Source organism: Diospyros lotus, chromosome 1 (genome assembly GCF_014633365.1).
Source record: "Diospyros lotus cultivar Yz01 chromosome 1, ASM1463336v1, whole genome shotgun sequence".
NCBI lineage: Eukaryota > Viridiplantae > Streptophyta > Magnoliopsida > Ericales > Ebenaceae > Diospyros > Diospyros lotus.
The window spans coordinates 27,583,542-27,605,064 of record NC_068338.1 but is presented as its reverse complement, the minus strand read 5'-3'; the positions used below and the strand labels follow the sequence as shown (position 1 = coordinate 27,605,064).

The 21,523-nt window shown below is 33.4% G+C and overlaps 2 protein-coding genes and 2 non-coding genes across 4 annotated transcripts; 3 read left to right on the top strand and 1 right to left on the bottom strand.

The window, feature by feature from the left end:
• The first annotated feature begins 347 nt into the window (after positions 1-347).
• On the top strand, positions 348-2,256 carry LOC127797283 (xyloglucan endotransglucosylase/hydrolase protein 31-like). Its single transcript, XM_052330052.1, has 4 exons — positions 348-670; positions 791-891; positions 1,007-1,224; positions 1,468-2,256. The coding sequence occupies exons 1-4, from the start codon at positions 466-468 to the stop codon at positions 1,826-1,828; spliced, it is 885 nt and encodes a 294-aa protein (XP_052186012.1). The 5' UTR covers positions 348-465; the 3' UTR covers positions 1,829-2,256.
• Positions 2,257-6,002: 3,746 nt separating this feature from the next.
• On the top strand, positions 6,003-6,096 carry TRNAY-GUA (transfer RNA tyrosine (anticodon GUA)). The gene is made up of 2 exons: positions 6,003-6,039; positions 6,061-6,096. It is a non-coding gene; the product is annotated as a tRNA-Tyr (tRNA).
• A 2,198-nt stretch (positions 6,097-8,294) lies between these two features.
• Positions 8,295-8,388, top strand: TRNAY-GUA (transfer RNA tyrosine (anticodon GUA)). Its single transcript has 2 exons — positions 8,295-8,331; positions 8,353-8,388. It is a non-coding gene; the product is annotated as a tRNA-Tyr (tRNA).
• A 744-nt stretch (positions 8,389-9,132) lies between these two features.
• On the bottom strand, positions 9,133-11,650 carry LOC127793488 (probable glucuronoxylan glucuronosyltransferase IRX7). The gene is made up of 4 exons (XM_052324239.1): positions 10,970-11,650; positions 10,515-10,876; positions 10,180-10,430; positions 9,133-10,072 (listed from the first exon to the last, which is right to left on the bottom strand). The coding sequence occupies exons 1-4, from the start codon at positions 11,265-11,267 to the stop codon at positions 9,592-9,594; spliced, it is 1,392 nt and encodes a 463-aa protein (XP_052180199.1). The 5' UTR covers positions 11,268-11,650; the 3' UTR covers positions 9,133-9,591.
• Between the last annotated feature and the right edge of the window lie 9,873 nt (positions 11,651-21,523).

Genomic DNA, 21,523 nt, shown 5'->3' with positions numbered 1-21,523 from the left:
ATATTATAAAACCTAACATCATATCCAAAACAAAAATAGAGCACAATAAACTCACTATAAACTAATTTAATAAAACATAACTTTATTAAAATGGATTTGCAAATAGTGTTTTTATCCTTTTAATTACTTGATAAACAAAAAAAAAAAATGAAAATTGCTTCCCAAATATATCATCCATGCATTGGAAAAGAATCATGGAAATAGATCATTCATAATTTTAGAAAATACTATTCCAATGGCATTATAATTTTATCTACAATATATAAAAGAAAGTCATTTTCCAATTTTCTTGGGTGGGGCCTCCTCATCTCCCCTATTTATACAACTGCAATGCTACACTCCATGCACAGACAGACCTGTGTTCGTTTCCACTCATTTAATTCTTTGGCATTCTTCATTTAATATTCATCTTCTTTAATTCCGCAGCAGTTTCTTTCTCCTCCCTCTGCCCTCTGCAACTGCGCAATGGCTCCGATTATGTCTCTTCTTCTCTTCTTCTTCCTTTTCCCATCTACCCACTCTCTGCAGGGGCCACCGTCCCCTGGCTTCTACCCCAGCTCCAAAACCGGCTCCATCGCATTTAACCAAGGCTTTCGAAATCTATGGGGTCCTCAGCACCAAAACGTCGACCAAGCCGGCACTCTAACCGTTTGGCTCGACACAAGCTCAGGTCTTTCAAAAATCCTCATATAAACTGCAGTCATTGTCGGTCGGGTTGTGCATAATGTTATGTCACGTCCGACTCATTGTTTAATTTAATGTGCCTTTATATTATATTTTTTAAAAATAGGAAGCGGGTTCAAGTCATATGATCCATATCGATCCGGGTACTTCGGCGCTAACGTGAAGCTCCAAGGGGGTTACACCGCAGGAGTGATCACATCCTTTTATGTAAGAATTGGGTTGGAGAGATGTTAATTTAATTATCTCTATCTATTAATTAGTATGTCTTGGGAGAAATGTTATCCCCACTTCAAGAGTGATAATGGCAATTAATATATGGCAGCTCTCGAACAACGAAGAGCATCCCGGGAACCACGACGAGATTGACATCGAATTCCTCGGAACGACGCAGGACAAGCCATACGTGTTGCAGACAAACGTGTATATTCGGGGAAGTGGCGATGGGAACATCATCGGAAGGGAGATGAGGTTTCATCTCTGGTTCGACCCAACCCAAGATTTCCACCACTATGCCATTCTGTGGAATCCTAGTGAAATCATGTTAGTATATCGAACAATAATGGAACCAAATCCTACATGCTTAACTTTATTTCAACTTCACGAGATTAGTTTTTCCCTTTAGGTGAATGGCATGGCAAATGAATATTATTTAATGCCCACTTGATGATTATTATTTTGTCGACACATCATGTCAAACCAAGAAAATCTTGGCTGGTTCGGTTCAGTTTCCTCCTACCTGTGACAAAATGAATTAATCAGTTTCTTATGTGATGTGATTTACAGATTCTTTGTCGATGATGTCCCAGTCAGGAGGTACCCAAGAAAAAGTGATGCGACGTTTCCCCAGAGGCCTATGTGGGTGTACGGATCCATTTGGGATGCCTCCTCCTGGGCCACCGAGGAAGGAAAATACAAGGCTGACTATAGATACCAACCCTTCATCGGTAGGTATAAGAACTTCAAACTCGGAGGCTGCAAGGCCGACGGCCCCGCCACCTGCCTGCCACCATCCGGGTCCCCGACCGGCACCACCGGGCTGAGCCCCCAGCAGCAGGCGGCTATGGAGTGGGTGCAAAGGAGTTACAAGGTGTATGACTATTGTAACGACCCGAGGAGGGACCATACCCTAATACCGGAGTGCTAGAGTTTGGTGAAACATCCAGTGCATGCGCATTATATAATTAAGCCTTGAATTTGTGGGTGGAGGATCTTGAGATGTGACCATTGTGGCGAAAGTAGTAGATGAGCGTCCAAGCCTCCAAGATTTGAAGGGTCGATGATCATTTAATTTAATTTATACTATTTGCTGTTTGCTTGTTTGTTGGTTTTGGTGTTGGAATAAATTGGTATAGAGAGTGGCGTGAGCAAATTAAGTGTGTATAATGCCTAAAAGCGAGAGAGAGAGAGAGAGAGAGAGATGACACTGGAAATTAAGACAAGAGATGGTGTTGTTCTCTTAAGGAGTGTCGAGTGATGAAATGCCAATTGATGAAGTCTTTGATGTGTCTCTCTATTTGATTTTGCTATTGAAAAGAAGGGCATAATATAAAGATACATGTCGAAATTAATGGAGATGGTGCGTGACATTGACATCAAATTAAATAAGGAAAGAAATGCTAATAGCTAGGCCAACGTATTATTTAATTGATTATTTAATTTAAATAAAAATATTATCAAAATACTAAAATTAATTTTTTCTTTACACAATCTTTTGGCATGAAAAATGCAAATAAATCGTCCTTTGAGATTGTCCCAATTATCAGCAGGGAGTGATCGGTGGTTTAAATTTTTAGCTTTAAATTCATTTTTTACATAGTTATTATAGGTTAATTTAATTTTTTTTTTTTTATCAAACATTGAGAGAGATCAACCCTGACAAAAAAGAAATATCCCAAACACAAGTGAATCACGAAATTTCATTAATGCAAACATGATTAGTATTTTATTAGAGTCCCAATAAAGCGACAAGAGGGCATCCCAAATACAAGTGAATCACGAAATTTCATGCAAACATGATTAGTATTTTATTAAAGTCGCAATAAAGCGACAAAAGGACGCGAAGGTGCCGCTGTGTTTCTTCTGGGGTCGGGAGGATTTCACATATGGTTAGAATTGCAGAGTCACTTGTCCCATGAGAATTGGTGACTGCCTTTGGATTTGGATTTGGATTTGGATTTGGATTTGGATCCCACTAAAGTGACTTTTGTACTTCTAATCAATCAAATATTTAGTAAACCAACAACAACATGGCTTAATTATTGTCATTCTTTCTCCAGGATTCAAAGTCTGAATAATCCAAATATGAACAGAAAAATTGCCCGTGACATCATTTCTTTCTTAAATTGGTTAGTGTTCACGAGCGCTGGGGTTCAGAGCATACGTTAAAGACATTTAATACAATTAATTTATTACAATTAAAAATAATTAAATATCAGGTTCCATGTAAAGAATTATGTTTGACTTAACGGTAAAAATTAAATCAACACCTCAAGAACCGAACTTGTTGATAATAATTAAACCTGAATTTATTTGGAGTAATTTTGAGGAGGAGACTCATATAATGTTTTAAGTCAAATTTGTTCGAATGAAATGAAGTAATTTAATTTTAAAATTCAAGAATTACTTTTGAAAAGATCCTAATTTCAGCCCATACCCAAGCGGCCCGGCAGTGGCAGTACAGAAGGTCCATAATTAACGATGAGCCAGGCCCAGGCCCAGTTACAGATTCAATCCGAGCCCATTATCTTTTATTTCTTCCACTAAAAAATTGTTTCGTTGCATTTGTATTTGTATTTGTATTTGTCCTGTTAGGAGAACCTTTGTTAATACTTTAATTGCATGATGAAATCGATTTAAAGAGTATTTGTATAATACCCAAATGACACTGATATCCTTCCTATATATAATATAAAAAGTATTTTTGTTGACAAGACATGATGAAACAAGGGGTTAGCAGCAATAAAAGCACTGCGCCTTGTTGAGTCGTTTCAATAATGCTAAGCCTTGCAATAGAGAATTGAGAGTTGCGTATCAAATCCTCGTGACACAGTCGATGAGTTATAATCAATGAAAATAGGAATCTATTTCTTAACATGGGCGATGATCTTCTCATTATCTTACATTTGGAATCCTCTCTCTCTCTCTCTCTCTCTCTCTATATATATATATATATATATATCTATATATATGTATATGAATCTCCTTATCTTTATTTTTATTTTTTTTTTAGAGATGATGGTTGTTATCAATATGGTATTTGTCCTCTTTAAGAATTTTGTGTTCAATGATTCTAAGCAAGAAAGTGTCACATATGTCATCACATTTGATATTAGATGGGACCCAACATCAAAGTTTGCTTGATGTGAACACATGCAAGAAATAATTTTGTCAATATGGTCTCTAATGCTCAAATAAGTAAAATTTAAATAGTATGTAGGTAGTAAACATTCTAGAGTTAAATAGTTTATTTATTTATTTTTTAGATTTAAATTAAATAAAAAGACAAGTATCATCTTTCTATTACTTATTAATAGACATACATGACAATGTAGAATTTATTATTTTTTAAGAGTAGATACTACATCGTCAACATTATAAAGTGATGAATTTTGGTTAGAATAATAAGACCAAGGTATATTTTCTTCTTATTCATTTTATTTTTCATGAACAAACAATGAAAGTTGTTAAAAGATTGTTTTAAGAAGGCCAACCCTATGGGCTCTTTTGGAGAAATCAAAGGGTAAATTTTAAGGTGTGAAAGATTGTTTATTGAAGAAAAAGAAAAAGAAAAAGAAAAAATAAAAAATAAAGGAGGAAAAGAAAAAACAAAGGAAGAGTAGAAGAATGCTAGAAGTTGTCATTGGGATTGATGAGACGCAAGGAGTCATCATTGTTGTATTTTCATCTCTCATTATTGCTAAAGTATAAGTAACAATAAATGAACTAGTTCTCAGAATATAGATCGAGCGATCGGGTAAATAATATACCGATGTTAATTTGATGGGTCGTGAGTTCGATTTTTACCTTGCATAATGAGACAAAGTCTCATACCTACGATTTATTTTCCCTAACGTAATCAAGGATATGAGTATTGAGGTTGCACAAAGACGATCATCTTAAAAAAAAAAAAAAGAATTATTAGAGTAAAAAGAAATAAACTTAGATTTGTTCACCTTTACTACGTGTTAAAAACCTTATCGTGCAATTAGCGCCATCAAGAAGACTAAATCAATTCTAAACATGAAAAGGATGGAGGACGTGAGAGATGAAACAAAGTAGCAACAACATCATTATTTTTCTTCCTCAATTCCTCTCCTTCACCGACTTGTCTCATATGTGTGTGTATCTTTATGTCTCCCTCGCTAACAATTGTAGTAAATTCACTAGCCAATCGATTCTCAACACCCATTGACCATTGTGTCCATTTCCATGGCTAAAGATGATAAAACCAAGTTCTTGGACTGGAGCCAGTCTTACAAAACTCGGTGTCAAAAGAACCGTAGGAATTAAGAGCTTTTGTTGAGAAAGGGCTAAGAGAGTTGACTTGCAAATGATGAGAAAGATATATAGAAAAAGTAAAAGATGATGATGACGATGAGGCAATCGCTTCAACTTGCAAGAAAACTAAAAAAAAATTAATCCTTTTAATTATTTTATTTTTTTATTTTTCTATTGTTTGATTTTTTGGTTTCATGTTCAATTAAATTTAATTTTACATAATTTAATTAGATGTTAAATATTTTTAATCCGAATTGAGCTTATTTTTTGCAATTTGAATTATGAAATATTTTAAATGCTCTTAACAATTCTTTATTTTTTATATATTTTATTAAAAACAATTTATAACCCGGTCTAAAAAAACAAGTACATTCCGAACTAAAAATAGTTTTATTCTCTTAATTAAATATATTAAGAGGTTCACTGTTTTTCATCAGAACTTTACTTGTTTTTTGTAGTCAATATTATGAAATATTTTAAATGTCCATAATAACTTTTTATTCTTATACACTTTATTAAGAGATATTTAAAATATTTTATAGCTTGAACTGCACTCAAATTAAAAATAATTTTATGCATATATTAAAAAATATATATTTTTTTTATTAAAAATAAACTGTGTCAACTATTAAAATTATTGGAGGGGCTGTGAGTGGAAAAAATGAAAACCATAAAAGTTTTTAGACTAATTTTAAAGCATATGAGATGTACTTAAATTAAAAACGGTAAAATTACAAGAGAAATGAAAAATGACCGAAGGAAGGGTTGCGGGATAAAGGAAATTGTAGATGTAGTTTGAATTTTAAAGCTTGCACAGCCATCCGACCTTAGCTCAGTTGGCAGAGCGGAGGACTGTAGTGGGCTGAGGCCTATCAGCTAATCCTTAGGTCGCTGGTTCGAATCCGGCAGGTCGGACTTTTTCCAGGTTTTGGCCATATTTTTCAAAGATGAATTTATATGATTTGATTAAATTATTTAAATTTTAAATTAATGACCTCATAACCCAAATATTGAATCACAATATATCACTATATCTTTAAGGGTAATGGATAATACCTAACGTGTTGTGAATGTATATTATTCTTAATTAAAGTGTATATTTATTATATTTTATTTTTAGTTACAAAATATTCTTATTGTTTTGTAGCTAAAAATAAAATAATTTTTTTTTGTAACTAAGAATATTTTGTAACTAAGAATAAAATATAATAAATGCATATTGATTGAAAATAAAGTTAGAAGTCATAATTGAATATGATATCATCAATTATGTGACACCTTCTCGTTGGAAGAGTCTAAAGAGATCATGTCAGTGTGTGTCCTGCCTACCATCACCCCCAATGAAGATGCAATACCGTCATTAGTCATGACTTTTAGCATTACTCTTATAATAATGGTTACTATACTCTTAATTATTAATTGTTCATAAGTTTACGAGAATACATTAAAAAAATTATTTAATATAATTAGCTTAATTAAATTTAAAAATAATTAAACATATTTATGTAAAAAATATCAATAATATACTCCAAATTAGTCTAACTTAATTGTAAAAAAATAAAAAAAGTCAAGACCTCATGAAAATTTTATAACACCTTCAAAGACACTAGAAAAATTGTATTTGAGTATATTTAGCGAACCCTGATTCTAAAGTGTTTAGAATCAAACTAGGATTGGGTATTCTTAAAAATCCTAGACTAAAAACTACATGGGTAAAAGTTTAGATCGAACTAGATTGATATTTTTTTGAATTTTTAAATATAAAATTAAAAAATACATGTACATTTTTTTTTAGAGAAGAAACTAGCAAGTACAAGTAGCAGTAGGCAACAACACAAGCAGCAATAGCAGTAGTAGGAGCCAGGACTAAGGGAGGACAACCGATTTTTAGTCTTGGACTAGTCCTACATAGAATTGAAAATCGATCAATGCCCTTAACGTACTAAGGACTGGATCCACTAATTATGAATGAAATTTGGACACCCCTAGCCAAATTCATACTATCATATTAGTAAAACGTCCTCTTATGATGAAAGATTTAATTTAAGAGGCTCTTCAAATATAGGATAAAGGATAAATAGTGATATGTTAGTGTTATCTCGATAGATCGTGTGTTCAAACCCTAACCTCTTGAAGGCACATCTCGAAATTTATCTCCTCCACCACAATTAAGGGGTTGAGTGATGTGAGCCCTCGTGACGAAGGGTCATTCCAAGATTCAATTTAGGAGAGTTTTCTCAACAAATATGAGTGTGAACATGTAGGATAATAAACTCAGCTATGAATAAATAAAAACATATAAATATGTAATTTATGAATTGTTTTTATCTTAATTTCAATTATATGTAGCCTTTTATGATTCTATTTGACGGAGAAATTATAATTATTTAATTTTTATTTTGAAATTACCTTTAATAATAATATTGTCACCGTAACTCATTTATGTGTGGAGAGATCCACAACTAATGGAACTAGTAAACACGTTGCTTGTCTGTGCATCCCGAATACTTATATCTTAATGGCAAGCCCAGTTAGAGATTGAAACTAAATTAGCAATCAGGTCCAATTAAATCCCAGCCCATCGGCCTATAAATTCCATATTCGATGCTTGGATTGGACCAATCGGCCCTCACACAAAAAGGGTAAATCATTTATCTTTATTATATTGGGGTTCCATACATAAATTTTGTCTCATGGACTAATTTTATTTCTTACTAATATTATATACTTGATGACCTTACTATATTTTATTTTATTTGCTTAACTAGAACCTTATTCTATTTAATTAGTTGCCACTTCATGATGTATGAGATGTTTTGAAGACATCATCTCAAACTTTATAGCAGGTGATTACTAAAATCAATATAAAGGTATCTAAAACATATTTATGCAATAAGATAAGACTACTAACTTTATAAAATTAAATATCAGTATCAATTTGTCATGCCACTCATGTTGAGGGCTCTCACTAAATTTAGCCTTGCATTATGTACAAGTCACAATTCTGCTGATTTATTTATTTATGTTTGAACTTGTATATAAAAGAAAGATTGTTCTAAAAAGAGGTGTAAAGGAAGACATCAAATATATAATTTTGGAAGCATGTAGCACATCCGACCTTAGCTCAGTTGGCAGAGCGGAGGACTGTAGTGGGCGAAGCTCAGCAGCATAATCCTTAGGTCGCTGGTTCGAATCCGGCAGGTCGGAACATTCATTTTTGGTAAACTTTTTTATCATTAGATTATTAATTTTTGCTACTTCCGTAAGGAAACAATGTCCATCAAATCTAGGGACTCGACTATAGAAAGGTCAAAGGTGGTGATTGAGGATTGAAAAAATTAAAAGGTGATTTTGAAATTGAAATGACAGTATAAAATTGGTATTTTTTTTTAATGTAATTAACTCTATATATAATAATAAGCAAAAAAAATCATACAAACATAAATCTCAGTAGTATCTCATCAAACTCAGATTATTATTATACATAAAATCACTATATCTTACCACAAATTCAAAAAATTGCAAAAGTGATATATTTCTTTTATTTTTCAAGGCCTATCACTCCACATTATCATTCTCCTCGTCCCACAGGATAATTACATCATATGAATTCAGGTGATACCAAGTCTTGACATCCGTGAATGGATGAAACATAGCAAATTCACGGACCTCAATGCGACAAAGAATTATTTGGACATGTCACATGTGCCCCCCCCCCCCCCCCCCCCCCACTGTTTGATTGCCAATCCGTGACGTGACCATGCCTCCTCCTGCCCACAGCTCACACACGCAACCATCTCAACACCCATTTCCCACTTATCCCTCCTCCCAATGGCCCCTCCTTTTATCTTTTCAAAATATTTAATTCCATTAAAATTAATAAAATATAAATCTAAACTCTACCCTCTAAATTATTATTATTATTATTATTATAAAATTACAAACCAATCGGAATAAATATTATTTTTGCGTGATTTCAATTTCTTTGCATAAAAAAAATTAGTTCCCCTCAATTTACATTACATTACATTACAGCCCCTCTGACCGGCGGGACCCGCTCGGGATTCTATGCCGACCACCGCACCCTATCATTCCCTCTTCGCGTAAAAGAAATTCCGCTTCGCTGTTCACACGGACAAGCATCAACTGCAAAACCGCACATCCAGCCTACGGCTGCCCGCCACGTCAGCCCTACCCCACTCCCTGCCAAAAAAGCCTGACCTCGTGGGGCCCGCCTTTGATGAATTTCAAAATCTCAGCAAATTAAAGATCAACCGTCCGAAGCGAGACAAAGTCCAATGGATCCCAGCTGTATCCCACTCCCTCCATCGATGACACTCCGCGTCAGAAAAAAAAAATAAAGTCCTAACCAGCATTCAACTCTTTGCCGCCAATCCCCAAAAAAAAGGGTTACGTGTCATTCGCTGATTGGCCCGAAAGCCTAGATGGCCTGTGGGACCGGTCAATCTTGTGGGCTAGGCTGTCCAAAACCTGCCACGTGGCATCGCCTTCCATCATTGGATCGTTGAACAATAGAGCCCGGCTGACGGCCGGGTCCCGGAGGTTCCTCTGAATGGTCGATAGGTTTGTCGCCGCCACGTGTTCCAGAATCTGCCCCAGCTTCCCGACGTCTTTCTCCGCCACCGTCAGGGATATCTCTGGCCAATGAACGGCGTCGGGGAAGGGCAACCGGATGCCATCGGCTATAATCACCGGCACGCATCCCAACACCACCGATTCCACCAGTCTCGGGCTCCACGGCGCCCAGCCAAGAGGGCAGAGGCAAAACACGGATCGCACGATCTCCGACTGGTAACCGGAAAATCTCTGCCTCATCAAGTAAAACCTCCGGTCGCCGCCGTGCTTCCGCCATATAGCCGTCCTCACGCGCCTAACCGGAAAATATAAACCGAAAACAAAAATCAGCGCCATTTCGTCCTTTGGTGTTAAAAATAAATAATAAAATAAATAGTCGATGGCAAAATAATCAAGTCGTACTTGCTGTAAAAGCGACCGCTGATATTCTTGGGGTGAATTTCCATTTTACCCCTGAAAAAAGCGAAAATGTCCCGCCGGCCGTTAGCCGGCGATTTTGTCAGAGTCGAACGTACGCTTTCTCGAGAAATATACGGCGGTATCACCACATTCTCGACCTCCTGGCATGGGTGGCGGTATTGAACGCCAAATGTCTGTAAAATAATGGAGTTCTTCAAGAAATCTGGAATTCCGTCTGCAATCGCTACGTCCTCCTTTAAAACCAACGAAGACAAAATTAGGCATCATTTCAAAAAATCTCAAAACATGTTGTCTATTCTGGCTGTATATGTGGTTACCATTGTGTGAAAACAAGCTCCGAAATCGTGAGAAGCAACGAAGACGTGGTCAGAGCCATGGCTTCGGTTCCAGAACGGTAGATTCGAGGAGATGAGCTGGACGGCGGAGGATAAGAGGGAACGGGCGTGGCCAATGGCCGGAAAGCCATTCACGGTGCTGAAGTTGCAGGACACGTAAACGGGCACGAAGAAGAAGTCAGCCTGCCATGGATCCAGCGTCCGTACTTCGCTACCCATCAAAGCTTTATGTATCGCCACCTCAGAAGCAAAAAGGTGATTGCTACACCGCTCGTTCGATAGCCATTCTGCGTTGTATTTTGCCGGCAAATCGTACACGTACACCTTCAAATCCTTCAACAACTCTGCAACAAAAAATAGAAAGAGAATCTCATAGGCACCAAGGTCGACCCGTGTTAAGTTTCTGTGTTCTTTATGTCGAAATATGGAAAACAGACCTGGAAGAGATCTGGGTTGTTGCAGACCATTGATGGTCTCGAAGAGAGCGCGAGAAGCTTTGGCATGGCGAACGGTGGTTTTCGGGAGAGAAGTGGAGGACTTCTGGGTTGTGGGGCTGTGGCTAACGAGGAAGGAGGTGAAGAAATAGCAGGAAAGAGAAATCCAGATCGCCCATTTGAGATATCTGTAGAAATAAGCATTTTTCTCCGTCTGCCTCGCTTTCTGCTTCTGCAATAGCCTCATCCTGACATAGAAGCCTCGGCTTCTGCCGGTTTGCCGATTAAGCTCCGGCGCCATCTCTCTTATTCAGCCCCCCCACCCTCTTGAAGATGAAATGGGGCTTTCGTGTGTAGGTTTGGAAGGCGAAATGCCGATCAAGAAACAGGCATCGTGGGAGAAGAGACGGGTAGTTTGTTGGTAGTTCGTTTTCCCGTAAGCATGAAAATGTAAAGAAATCATAGAAAATGACAGTTACCATTAATCTGAGCTGGTTTATCTTCCCCATTACTATTATTATAATGGGTTTGGCCGAGTTCCTCTCTGAAGAAAAAATATATAATCATGATTATGATTCGTTCTTGCAGTCGCAGAGATGGAAGATTGAGAGAGCGATCAGAGAGAGAGAGAGAGAGATTTTCAGAGGGTGGTCACATTGTGGTGGGAGCAGATGGATCATGGCCAAAGGCCCTCGCTTTCTCAGCTGGTTTTGTTCCTTCCAATTCCCAAATAATGGTAAGTCTCCAAATTACCATAATACCCTTCCATTAAAAAATTCGAAAGACTTTTCAAATACAGTTGGCTGAGATGGCGATTCGGAGGTGACGGGGATTTCGGGGTTTCACTGCCGTACGTTTTTTGTGATTTCGGCAGCATCCGATGGAGCAGAGGTCGGGAGCTCAATGGGAAAATAAAATATTTATTAGGAAATTACAGATAGATAGATAGATAGATAGATGGTGTGCAGTGTAGTAGTTCAGTTTATTTAAGTTGTTTGGTGTATGATCCACCAAGAAATAATAAATCATGCGGGGTGCGTATCTAACTAAATATTTCCCCACTCCACTCGGTAAAAGGGTAGGGGCGAAGTTGGAATGAAATGCTCAATGCATCAGAAAAGCTTGAGAAAGTGGGTGCATGGAAAGGTCCTAAAAGAATTCCCTAATCTTCAAAAGGCCTGCAAAAGTTGAATATTTCCAAGTACGACCCACATGCATGAATGAATTCAACTAACCTATTTATTGCTACAAAAACGACAAATAAAAAATTTAATTCTGGATGAAATATATCTACAAGTCTATGTGGTATAGTTTTCTTAATGAAGATATCCCTCCATTACTAATCTAGTTACATTAACCTAAACTATATTAATTAAAACTTAATTAATTTAACATAAATCCTTGTCAAACCAAGATAAAAATTAAAAATTAAACCATAGTAACTTTTATAAACATTTTTAAAGAGAGAGACAGAGAGAGAAAAGAAGAATCAATAAAGAAGATATGAAGGAGGCAAACAAAACAAAAAAAAAAAAATCAATATGATGGTGAATTAATAAATGAATCAATGTTATAACAATGCAATCGGTGGCCTCTTCTTTCTTTGATTACTTTTTTTTTTTTTTTTTTTATCTTCCTCATCGACTTGTCTTCTTTTTTTTCTTTTTATATATTATTTCATTCTATCAGTTCTTCTTCTTCTCTCTCTTCTATGGCGAAAACCAAATTACCAAAATAGGTGTGTTTTAAAATCTATCACTAGAGGGTTGCGGGCAGAGACAAGTTCTAGTTGGGAGTTTTTTTTATTTAATAAGGATTTTCTTTAGCATAATTAGATTTTAATTAATACAATTTAAATTAACTATAATAAAGTCGGTAAAAAGGGGATTTCTACTTCAAAAACTAAATTATAATGATTTTTAAAAATATTTTTAAATCATTGAGAATATCTCAAATAAAGACCCAATTCACAAGAAATTTGAATGTATTTCACCTTAATAATAACATGAGAGAATAAAATATTTTTGGGAATGAGAGCTTTGAATATTTGTATCAATAAATATACATATATTTATCCTCTCATGTAAATGCAAATGAAATAATGTTAGAAGTTATAATTGATGACAATATTATTAGTTATGTAATGTCTTTTTATTGGAGGAGACTAAGAATATCATGTGTGATTATCTTCTTTGTCTAGCACATTTTTTCAATGAGAATGTCACTGTCATCAATTATGATTCTTAATATTCCTCGTGTGCATATATTTATGCTTAATTGAATAATGCATGCTTAAATACATAGATTAAATTGTTAAGAAATGAATTACTTAGTCTTACCGAAATATATATATTCATTTTTTGCAATAAAAGTATATATATGTTCGTAATTACAGAAATTACATAAAATAACAAAAACAAAAATACACGTGGCAATGTGTTATTATTATTATTATTATTGCTATAAATAAATAGGACTCAATTGGAGAATTCGATCACTTGAATTCAACCCTCTTTGGGAAGTTAGAAGTTGGAATGTAATCCCTCCAAATTAATAATTAAGCTCATATATCAAGTAATGTAGTTTGGTAACTGTTGGACAGTCGTTTTCCAACCAAGCTTACAAGTAATCCCTAACTAATAATTAAATTAATTCCTTTAATTAATTAGCCGTGTTAGGTTTCAAGAAATTCGTTAATTTGATTTTATTATTAAGTGGTCACATGAGCTGATTTTAAACAGTTATAATAATAATAGATTATGGGATTCAGAATCGACTCCATATGAGTGCATGTAAAATAGTTAAAAATATTATATATGTAACACTAATTAATATATTGACAAGATTAACGTTAATGTAAATTTTGAAATATAAAGAGTAATTTTTATATTAGAGAGATAGAGAGGAAGAGGAAGAGGAAGACAAAAGTGGAGGTCAGCAAATTGGGGGAGGGGGTAGAATGATGATGATGATTATTATTATGCATGGATTGAGACATTGTCATGGATTGTTCACAAAAGTTGGAGCCATGGCCCCATGGCTGGGATGGGCTTATCATTGAGTAGTAGGGACTACTCTTAATTATGGCATCATCACCGTAAGATAACTCCTTACTGCTCTTTTAATAATTAAAAATATATTATTTTGTTTTAATATGTAAAATGTTAAGATTTTATGTTTTAATTATTAAAAATTATTATTTTTAGTTTTTATCTGGACTAAAAATAAACAAAATCATTATTTACGTTATGGTAATATTTGTTGAAATGAGTAAAATAAGATTGTATCAAAATAAGATTGAAATGTTTTATGAATCAAGATATGAAATGATAAGATAAGGATAAAAAATATTTTAAGATTTTTATCAAATTATTTATTAAATTTTTTAGAATACACTAGAAAACAATATATGCATATACCTAGTTAGTTTATTAAAAATAATTATATTCATAAAAAAATTCACAAATTAAATAAACTAGTTAGTTTATTTAAATATGGTCAATTGATTATTTACGGGGTATACCACTTATGAAAATCCGTGCGCTCATATGCTAATTTTTTGTACAAAATAATAATTTTTAATAATTAAAATATAAAATATTAACGTTTTGTATAATAAAAATTAAATATCATATTTTTTAATTATAAAAATATAAACTCATTCACTTTCCTTTCTTTGGTCATCAATTATTTACATGCATGCATGTGCATAGCCTTTAATTTGAGACGTCACTGAAAATAATATATGCATATATATATATATAAATATAATAGGATAATCCATTTTTGGTTATAAAAACCATCATAAATTAGTAGAATGTTATTGGGTTCGATGCACATGAAGACACGTCACTTGGTGTATTTATTTTGGTGGTCAATGCTTTCCACACTTGTTATTGTCACCTTGACTTGAGTAAGTTACGGGGCATTGTAAAATAAATAGGCAGTTGTACACTATTTTCAACTATACTCTCAATTATATTATAAATAATTTATTCTCTATTTTAATTTTATCTAAAAAATTATACATGCTTCAACCGCACTCCCTATCACACTCCTTATCTCACTTATTTATATATAAATTTTAATTTTATTTATTTTACCTCACTTATAATTTTTATTACTATAAAATTTATTAGCTATTTGATAATTTAATAAATAACTCTCATTGTAATACAATAAATATTATTTTAAATACAACATTAAATAATCTAATTGATTAATTTAGATATCTATTTTTAGGATCAGTTTCAAAATATTACATTGAAATTATGCAATATAGGTATACATAATTAATAATTACATAAATAAAATAATTAAATACACGTACAAAATAAATAATTAAATATAAAAAATAATAAAATGCATCACACACAAAATCTAAGCATTCTTCTAGTCAATCAAACACATCTTAATTTAAAATCAAGTAAGAGAAGAAACAATTAAGAATTATTCAAAATGTTCTTAATATTAGAAAATAAATCGATAAAACAAAAGTAATAAAAAAATAATTTATATAGCTCACTATATAAATAATAAAATTACACAAACCCACGTCTTCTTCTCCACACGCCACTACTCCGTCTTCTGGTGGCTGCTTCTCTGTCTTCTCTGCACGTTGCCGTCGACTCCTTCTTCTCTGCACATTGCTACTGCTCATTTTTCTTCGCGCATCGCTGTCGTTGCTCCTTGCTATTGTCGCCGTTGTTGCTGATTTTTTTCGCTGCTATTGCTGGTTTTCAAATTTTAAAAGCTAAATAGAATCGTTGAAAAATGTAGGAAGCATAATATGGCTCCTAACTGTAAGGAGCGATTTCAAGCTCCACAAAAATTTAAGAAGTGACTTGACAAGTAGAGAGCATCGTTGGAGCAAAAATTTTGAGAAATACTCTCTAAATTTTGACTCAAGGAATATGCTAATTCTGCGTTAAAGATGACCTTAGTGGATACAAGCTTGAATTGGAATTCCTCGGTGATCTAACATTCTCTTTTACTTGGCTTGCAAGACTTGAAATGCTCGATGAGTATTTCTTACAAAAGGGTATATATGTTATGTTCATCATTGTAATGATACATAGTGAACCCAAGAATTCCTTTAAAATCAAATCTGTTAACTTTAAATTTGTTTAAATTCACAGTATTTTGTTGTTACCCCCATTTAAGGGTGGGGGGCACGTGGGCCATTGGGGGACCATATGGTAGAAATGGGTCACACAGGTTTTTTTTTTTTTAAAAAATCACATCCTTTTGATGATAATAAACTCATTATTATTCCTTATATCATTACTGCATCATTTGTCCATTCACTCAAAACCATTGATATGGAATTGCTTGGCACCACATTAACCTCTACTACATGACCTTGAATATCATCTTCTTCTCCACCAATAATCAAATCTAATCATGCCTAGGGTCCCACGTCCTTCATCATCAACATGGGCCATGGCTATGTTAAAATATCTCAATCCCAATCTCAACAGGCGACTAGTCACAACACCGTGATTGTTTGCAGGCCGAAATATAGAATTATGCTGGGGCTTAGAAGAGGTAGTCTATCTAACAATAAATTGCCGAATACGAGGAACATGGAGGTCCGTTTGGCCCTTGTGACAAGGATTATATTCTCTTACGAGCTACCCAAATGTGAAAAATTGCCCCTTTCCAAACAAGGACTTTGTGGGTTGTGGGAGTCCCCAGTGCCCTATAAAAAGAGGTGATCCGGAGGTCCTAAGCATTGATGAATGCGTACGGGCACTGGAGGACACTGCCCCAGTCCCAGTCTGACCCTACTCGTTTTAGGCCTATGAGCTGTCCGGGCACATGCATTGCAAAATCCATACCCATGTGGTCAGGTCAAGTGCATGCCATCAATTATTTGCAGACATAATTGTATCGTTTAGGATAACGTAATGCAATCCAGACAAATTTGGCATACATAAAAATAGAGTCGTCACATTGTTCGGCCTGACCTGAGCTAAGCCTTGGTCCCTAAAGTGACGGGCGGGGGATGGCCCAACTTGTTTGTGGGAAGAGTGAAGTTCGACCTTACTCGTTACAAAAAAAGAGCAGCCCTACTCTGCCCCTGATCTTGCTCAGGGCGAGCCAGGCTTGAGCTCGCAAGTCTAAATAGGCTAAGCCCAAAATATACTCGCTGAGCAAGTTCGATTTTAAAACAATTTTAAAAATTTTATTTTTTTAATAAAAATGTTCCTCCTTATCCAAAGAGTTGCCGAACGGAAAGATTTTGGGAACATCACAATTGGTTCTGATGAGCAAATTAGAGGGTGACAACACCTTCAAAACACTCAAATGATAAAGTGAGTAAGAGATTGAATTGGCAAGATGTTGATAGACTAAAAAAAACATACCTTAATCTATGAGCAGACTAACTTATATAGAAGAAAAAAGGGTCTCTGGCGTTCAAGCAACCCTTGGGTGTTGCAACAGGATAAGATGGTATCCAGCGTCCGCGAGACTCTTTAACAGAGGTGTGGTGTCAATTAGACCTTCATTAAATGCTGTATTAAATGTCGATGGAACCTGTAATAGGCGCGAAAGTGTTACAGATATAAAGGTGATGATGATTACTACTAGTAACAGGTATGGGGCCGAGAAGGCCGATAGAGGTCTTGGGCCTCTATTGAGTCAAGGTCTGATTGGTCAGTACGGTCCAAAAAATGATATAAAATATTTTTAGAAATACAAATTCCACTTATAAGTAAATAGTTAAAAGGTTGAAAATTAAATGATCATAATACTCGTATCAATGATATTTATAAAACTTAAAAACGAGTTACATTGTTATATAAATATAATTGTTATTAAAATATATGGTTATAATTTAAATTTTTATAATAATAAATTATATGGTTATAAAAAATCTTTTTACTCATTTTAATATTTGATTTTAAATATGTGTACTTTTTACTCATTTCAATATTTATGTACTTTTTATTTATTGTCGTTATGCTGTAATGTCTTCTTTACAATTTATAATTTTTAAAGTAGTAGATTTTATTAAATTATTTAAAATCAAAGGTACAATATAAATAACTATAACTTTTATATTTAAAAAAATTCATTTGGACCGGACTTGCTGGGTTGGTGGGCCGGTCTGGCAGTCTAACGAACTCGAGCTTTTTTGTGGGCCTAACCCTCTGTGGCCTGACTCGGTCCTATAAGAGCCAAACTATTTTATAACACTATAAAAATGGAAAAAAAAAATATTTTCGTATGAGTAGCAGCAGTTTGATAGATTGCATATAACCATTAAAAAATATAAATTTTACAAATGCTTTCGTTACATTCATATGTACGATCAAGGAGATAAGTGTAATTGTGAGTGAGAGGATGTGGGATGTACTAGCCTCTCTCAATTGTGACACTGTATATTGGATTTGGATCTTTTACAGGTTAGTAAGAATCAAACTTTCATGGATGACAATTTAGTAAAGACCTGAGCCACCACAATTACCAATTATTTATTATTTTTTATAAAAATATAATATTAAAGTAGATTACAACTAAAAAAAAATAAAAAAGAATATTAATTATGTAAGTTGAAGAATTAACTTAGTAGTAAGGCTAGCTATAAGAAGGATTTCTTCAATAGTCAAGTTCAAATTACATAGAATTTTTATCTATCTACTTATACATACATACTGTTATTGATGTCCAATGATCTTTTTCATTGTGCAACTTAAACAATAATATATATATATATATATATTTGCATCTTATCATTAGGGAAAAAAATGATATGACCACACAAAAGAGAAGAAATTAAAAAAATGCCATGCTATGGCTATGTATAAGATTTATCTAGAGTTTCAAATAATAGCATGTTCTTGGGATTATCGTTCTTGTGCGATCACTCGTCGCTCGTATTCTCAATTTTGGTAAAAGAAGTAAATTACAGGTGGAGATTTTATTTCACTACGCAAGGTAATAAATTGAACCCTCGACCTACTAGTGCGAATCCTACCTTATTGTGGCTCAACCACTTGACCTGAACCCTAGAAACTGCTAATAGCATGTTCTTATAGATTAATTCTTAGGATCAAGCTTAACATACGATGATGAGACCACTGGTATTGTATTATTAGTGGTGACTGTATGCAGGCAATGTTTATTAATTATTTTATTTTGTATATATTATGTTTATCTAAAATGATTGGGAAACAAAAATATCAACATTTTAAAACTATTTTATTTAAAATCTTTTAAACATTGGTACAAATTTATCAAATTTCTTTGACTAACAAAAATGAGAAAATTAAAAAAAAAAAAAAAGCACTAGTTTAAATGATTTTAATGTGATTTTATGGAGGCAATAATCAAACAATATTAAAATTCATGGGGCAATTAATAAATTTTTAAAACTCATTTTATTTGTGCATTTAAACACCATTAATTGAATTTTCTTCCATTCATAAAATTATGCAAATTCTTTTTAAATTTATTTAAACCTTACGCGCACACAGGCGCACACACATATATAGTTTTAGATCATTCCTTCTCAATTGGTGTTTATTTTAACATCCAAATCCGTCTTATTTTTACAATATTAATATAACCAAAAGCGAGGTAATTTCTTAGATTGTGGTTTACTCAATAAAACCTAACATAGAAATGTAATCCTTATACAAAAACTGATTGAATATTATCTCCCAGTAGCTCTTGCTCTTTGCTCACTTTGATTTTGTTGTGAAATAATTCAATTTGTGGGCTAGTTGAAAGGCTTAAATCTTTGCCTTGATTGTTCTTGTTGTTTAGCTCACTATGTGGTGATCGTCTTCATAATTATAATAGAACAAATTAGGTAAAGTTTCTATTTGTTATTATGTGTCCATAATTTGTTAGCAAATAATGGATAAGAGTGTACATTATTTTGCTTATTGTTGGGGTAGTTGTATAATTATAATAGAGCAAGTCAACTTCCTAGATGTTCGATAGTTTTGTGATGATAAATCTGTTAGTGAAGTTAGCAAAAAAATTGTGGATGAGTGTGGTTAACAAGTCATTTCACTTAATAAAAACTACTTTATCATTTTTTTTTGCATCAATTTTATAATACATCTGAATTTATGTTCTTAATTTTCTAACGTGAATATTGGTAGGAATTGATTGAAACTTTAGCATGGGCTCACGAATGCATAGCTTTGGCCAATTTGATTTGCTCGAGAGATAAGCTCGTGACACTTTTTATTGTGCAAGCAAGATTAGTTGGATTAGTTCACATTTCTATAGATTATATATTCACTTATACGGCTTTCTTAATTGTCTCTACATTGGGTAAATTTAGTTAATTTTTTTAATGTGTTATATTCGCGATAATCTCATTTCTTTTGATGAGGAGAGGGTCCGTCTTCTTATATTTTTACATCTAGTATCCGACTTGTATTATGCAATTAAACTCAAATCATTTTAAATTATCAAAAAATGAAGGCACGTTATCCTTATTATCCATCCCACCATGATCTACTACTTGATCTTAAATTCTCTATTCATACTTTTTTTAATCTCATACAATTCACATATTGTATAATTGGAAGATGGGTAAAACACGAACAGTCGCCCCGCTGGTAGCTGCAGTGGGGAAGTACTAGTTTAAATGATTTTAATATAATTTTATTGAGATAATAATCAAACAATATTAAAAGTTATGGGCCAATTAATACAAATTTAAAACTCATTTTATTTATGCATTTAAACTCCATTAATTGAATTTACTTGCATTCATAAAATTCTACAAATTCTTTCTAAATTTATTTAAATCTTACCAATATTTTTTATCCGTACCATAAAAAAAATTTATCAATTTTTTTGAATAATAGAAATGAGAAAATGAAAAAAAAACACTCATTTACCATTCCTTTTGCAATGTAAGGAGAAAATAATATGATTTAATCTCAAATGGTATTAGAATTTATGGGCCACTTAATGAGCTTCTAAATATAAATATTATTTAAAGGGTAAATTGCACAACAACCTCTGTGGTTTGAATTATTTGTAAATATATCTCTTATGGCTTAAAATATCTTTGGAGATATTTATAATTTTTTTATTTTTCCTTAAATGCCTCATCCAGAAACATATATACCTAAGATGTAAAAATGTTTTTATTGGTTTATGTAATTTAATTTTTTTTATTCATACACCTGGTCTAGACACAGTTTTGTACTTGAGAAAAGGCATACCAAAATTATATTTATTTGTGAATTTATCCAAAAAAATTCTCTTTTGAGAAAGGACTATCAAGAAATGCCACATCTTTAAAAAAACTGAAATAGACACTTGTCCTATTGATTAAGGCATGACATGTGTCTTGTCAAATTTTTCGTTAACTAGTGAAAAGATTTGCACCCACAAATCTATTTTGAAGTTTGAAAATCTCATTAAGAATCTTACCCAATCATTGTAGGCTTTATCTATATATAAAGAGTGAAATTTCAATAGATAAAAGGCACCAGACATCTAAAAACACAATGCTATTTATTTCGCTCTTTCTAGAATACCAATTTGATAGTTAGAGGTCATATATATAAAAAGCGTAGA